The 4,983-nt window shown below is 32.0% G+C and overlaps 1 protein-coding gene across 1 annotated transcript; it reads left to right on the top strand.

The window, feature by feature from the left end:
* The first annotated feature begins 1,996 nt into the window (after nt 1-1,996).
* On the top strand, nt 1,997-4,484 carry LOC141659151 (translationally-controlled tumor protein homolog). The gene is made up of 5 exons (XM_074465902.1): nt 1,997-2,151; nt 3,397-3,470; nt 3,649-3,777; nt 3,866-4,023; nt 4,141-4,484. Exons 1-5 carry the CDS (start codon nt 2,124-2,126, stop codon nt 4,256-4,258), a joined length of 507 nt encoding a protein of 168 aa, XP_074322003.1. The 5' UTR covers nt 1,997-2,123; the 3' UTR covers nt 4,259-4,484.
* The last annotated feature ends 499 nt before the right edge of the window (nt 4,485-4,983 follow it).

Raw genomic sequence — 4,983 nt, 5'->3', positions numbered from 1 at the left:
CTCCTCTTCATTATAGGCGTTTTGACTTGTCGATGTCTCTATTTCTCTATGGACTTTTTGACTTGTCGATATCTCCACTTCTCTACATATATTTTGACTTGTCGATATTTCCACTTCTCTACATGCATTTTGATTGTCGACATCTCCAATTCTCTACATGGTAAACTGATTTGTCGACATCTTTACTCTATGTATGCCAAATTTACTTCTCAACAAGTAAATTGACATCTCTACAAGTAAAGTGACTTATCTACAAGTAAAGTGATTTCTCTACAAGTGAGGGGACTTCTCTACAGGCCAAATTGACTTCTCGATATACTTCTCGATATAACTTGAGTTGTGACTTATTGACATTTAACTTAAAACATTTTTCAATCAACAGTTATATTCTTCACCAAGTAGTTTATCTTCATTATGAAACATGATCAGGCTTGATCTTCTTCCAGAGATCTATTTTTTTCTTGTTGGATGTATACGGAAAAATACTCCAGTTTAGTCTATTCAAACAATTTTACAGACTCGAGAAATATCCTTAGAGATTACATAAAATTACAAGTCAACTAAAGAATTGTTAATGTAACTTAGTCTTATTATATTAAGGCATGTCTTGCACAACATCATCACAAACAAAAAAAATAAAATTATTTGAAATCAAGCAATCACATGAAAAAATTATATTCCTGCAATTACCTAATTGCCAATAAGGACCGGTAGATAAAATATCATGGAGTCATCAACAAAGAAAATATAAAAGATCATCAGATAATTACGATCCATTTTAATAGCGATAGTTAATATATTGTGTATGGCAACTAAAAAGGACCGACAACACAACACATCCCTCATCCCTCACAGTAAGAAAAAGTTACGGCAATATGGGATCTCCATGCGTGGGACCTCGGAGTTGTATATTATAATTCTCATTAATTAATAACTCAAGAGATGTGATTTACTTATCATTTCATTTCTTAAAAAATAAAAAATATATATTATTCTCTCGAAAAGATACTTATTATTTAGTGAGGAATGACAAAGTATTCATCCCTCATTCTTTTATTTCTTGAGGAAAAGCATTACATACCCCATCCCAAAAGAAATAAAGAGTTAATTTCATTTTGCATTCCTTTAATTTGAATATAAGGCAGATTGGGTCAAGAAATTTAATTACATGTAATATGCATCATTTAGGTTTCTATATTCTTACAATTATCATTTGTAGCCAATTTTTCGTTAATTTTGATCGTTTGATAACGGTTGACTAGGCATAAAATGAAGATATTACATGTAAAATATTTAATAATATGTCAAAAATTTAAAAAACTATATAATAAAAAGTAAAAAATATAGTTAGGTTTTAATAGTTTATGTATATATATACAAGTTTTAATAGTGTGAGTAATAATATTATAAATATATTAAAAAATATAATTTGACTTTAATATTATAAAGATGGAATAATTATATATAAAAGTTAAAAAAATTGTTATTATTTTTTAAAAAAGGGCTTAAATAGGTTGAAACACTTGATTTTATTTAACAAAAAATCATTATATTTTTTACTATTTGTTTTGCATTTTTTTAAATTTATTAATATATTATTTAAATATTTTATATGTGTTATCTCTATTTTACCATTAGTCTACTCTTACCTAACAGTCAAAATTGATGAAAAATTGGCTAAGGGGGTGGTCATCATATCCTTTTCATAAAAAAAGTTTTTTTTTCTAAGTCATACTCCCTTTGTTCCCATAAATTCTTAACATTTGAAATAGAATATTTGACACGTATTTAAAGGTTTTTATCGAATATAATTATATAAATTATATTAGATAAATTTTATCTTTTCGTAAAGAAAAAGAACTTGCACGAGATGACGCGTTTAGAGCTTCCAAAAACAGTCATGGGAATGATGATTGGGCTTGAACAGAACAGGCCCTAAATCAGGCAACTGGGCTTTGAATGAAAATCATATTCCGACTCAAAATGTAATATTCCCCAAACCCTCAGCCACAGCTGCTGCCTGCTGCCTGCTGCAGCCTATATATATTTGCGTCAAGCTTCCGCAAACATCCTCTCTCCATCTCTCTTTTCACTTTTGTCCTCCTCGGAGAGAAGCTCTAATCATGTTGGTCTACCAAGATTTGCTTACTGGTATCTCTCTCGCTTCCCCTCTCTCTATTTGTATATATGCGTTATGCTTTTTGTATAAAGTTGTTGAATTTAGCTTTGTTTGATGTATTTAGATCTGGGTTTGCCTTATTTTCTTTGGATTTTATGTTTAGTTTAAGTACTGTGCAATCTTGTTGTATGAATTGTAATTTAGATCTAATTTGTTATTTGTGTGGTTTTTTAACAGTATGGGTGCATAATATTTGTTGTATAGGGTTTATAAAGAGATTTTGCAATTTATGTTATTGGACTGTGTTTTGGTACAAGGATAAAGTTAGGATCTTTGCCATACAGATGAAAGCACATAATTTTGCTTTCTTTTTTGGTAGTTAAAAGTTTTATTGTTGTGGAAATTGGACTGTATTTTTGAGAAAAGTTTTCTGGTGTTGTTTCAAAACAAAATTCCGAAGGTTCAAAGAAATTCGTTTCAGATTGCATCACGAGTCTACGAGTAACTAATAATGATATACATATTTCAAAAAAAAAACTAATGATATACATAATTTGATGGAAGAAAGTTTTGTAGAAAAATTGAGTGATGTGGATAAGAGATTGGTTACTAATAATACATATGTTATTTTTTGGTTGGGGAGGGGGGAATTGTCCATCAAGTTCAATTTTTTTAGTCTACATTATTCATATGCTCGTGTATCATTATTTTTGTACGAAATACTTGACCTTCAGGAACCTGTAGTCTAAACCAAACTTTCTTGTTCATATCGAGGTCTTTATTTGTTTAAGCATGTGTATTGAGACACTCTTTAGTAAGGCCTGCAAAGTAGTTTGTGGTGTACATGATCGAAGTCCTTTAAAGAATTATTTTAATAAAGAAAATTTAGTTCTTGTAATTAAGGTGCTTGATGTTCTTTATAGAAGCTAGAATACTAGTAATTGTTTCGATCTTATGTTTGCCTCTGATTTTTTATTCCATGGTTAAGCTAATTTGCTGTTGCTCGTTCTTTTTAATGCTTGATATGTCTGTCAAGGTGCCATCTATAGAAATATTGGACTTGCTGAATTAAATTTATGATTTGCAGAAGCTTCTATTCACTTTTTCCTCCGTGTAGATACTGTAGTCTGTAGCATATAGTAATAGACTAACTAATAATAGATAAGTAAAGGAACCTTGGTTCTACTACCTGATTTTATCGTTTTCATTGATTGTTGATGTGTGTGTGTGTGTGATCTCTATCTGCTAATCACTTAAATCAAAAATTGTTATTCCAGGTGATGAGCTTCTCTCAGACTCGTTCCCTTACAAGGAAACTGAAAACGGATGCCTATGGGAAGTTGAAGGAAAGGTTAGTAAGTTGCATGGTATCCTTTTCCTGCAGAACCATTGTTTACATTGTTTTTGCCAGATGTCCAATTATTAATGAAGTGCTAATATTATTATGTGAAAACAAGGAACTAGTCTGTTAAGTTTGTTGTCCTTGCTTTTTGAAAAATTGATTGTGCTTATTTTCTGGTCTGTTATAGTGGGTTGTGCAAGGAGCAGTTGATGTGAACATTGGCGCAAACCCTTCTGCTGAAGGTGGTGATGAAGATGAGGGTGTTGATGATCAAGCCCAGAAGGTGGTGGATATTGTTGACACTTTCAGGCTTCAGGTGAAATAAATTTTTGCAGTTATATTAGCTTTGCTAGTTCACTTAGAATGGACCTGGATGTTCTTAACCTATGAACTATCTTATGTAGGAGCAACCCCCTTTTGACAAGAAGCAGTTTGTTGCGTACATTAAAAAGTACATCAAACTGTTGACACCTAAGCTTGAGGGTGAAAAGCAAGAGGAATTCAAGAAGGGTATTGAGGCGGCAACCAAGTTCCTACTTGGAAAGCTCAAGGACCTCCAATTGTAAGTAGTACAACTTTGAAGTAAATTGGCCAACTATATATTATGGTTAATTCCACCCGGGCATGGATTACTGATCTTTGTTGCTTATAACATACTGGTTATGTTTAATACCTGCAGTTTTGTTGGGGAGAGCATGCACGATGATGGGACAATGGTTTTTGCTTATTACAAGGAAGGTGCAACTGATCCAACCTTTCTATACTTTGGCCATGGATTGAAGGAGGTCAAGTGTTGAAAACATGCTTTGGCATCACTAGAGCCTTGCATTAATTTAATTTATCAGACAACTTTTTTATTTCATATTTGTGTTCTGCCAGACATTGAGTTATTTTTTTCCTATAGTTGCGTGCTTTATCGGATGACAAAATTGAATTGTTATCAAGGATTGTTAAAGAAACAAAAACTTGGTGTGTTTCATTTAATCTCTGATGTAGTACTAAATACTAAGAATTTTACATGCATCTAACCTTAAGCTGTTTTTTAAAATTTTAAATTAATTTTTGAACTAAGACAAGCTTTGAGCAATAGCCATTTATTCTCGTCGGTAAAGTTAGATAGATAAGTTCTCTTACCAATTAGAAGGAATAAAGAGGGAGCCGCTTGTTGCGGGTATAGCCGTATGGCTTATGAAAGAGAGTACGTAGTTCCACACTTCCACTTGGTGAATAATTGCCTTGGCGAGGTTGAGTTATTTTTTTACTCGGCTCACAGCGGACTTGTTCTGGTGGAAAGACATTTCTCTCTGAGAAAAAACATAAAATTTGTTCGCTGCTCATCACTGAAGAATGGTGGCTTTAGTGATAAAAAAACAAAAAAGAATGGTGGCTTTACTTTTTGGAATTAGAGAAACTTTGGGCCGGCGTACGTACAAGTTTACTAGTTTGTTTAGCTAGTACTCTAAATGTAAATCTTTTCTAAATTTGGTATAAATGTAAATCTTTTCTAAATTTGGTATGTCTA

This window comes from Apium graveolens, chromosome 5, assembly GCF_009905375.1.
Source record: "Apium graveolens cultivar Ventura chromosome 5, ASM990537v1, whole genome shotgun sequence".
In the NCBI taxonomy this organism is placed as follows: domain Eukaryota; kingdom Viridiplantae; phylum Streptophyta; class Magnoliopsida; order Apiales; family Apiaceae; genus Apium; species Apium graveolens.
Note: the sequence above shows the minus strand (reverse complement) of the source record. Positions and strands in the feature narration are given on the sequence as shown.

Bases quoted from the DNA above. Each gene is read 5' to 3' on its own strand.
- LOC141659151 (XM_074465902.1), top strand. From the start codon at position 2,124: ATGTTGGTCTACCAAGATTTGCTTACTG. The intron at 3,471-3,648 runs GTTAGTAAGTTG...GGTCTGTTATAG, and splicing joins TATGGGAAGTTGAAGGAAAG to TGGGTTGTGCAAGGAGCAGT. The intron at 3,778-3,865 runs GTGAAATAAATT...TATCTTATGTAG, and splicing joins TTGACACTTTCAGGCTTCAG to GAGCAACCCCCTTTTGACAA.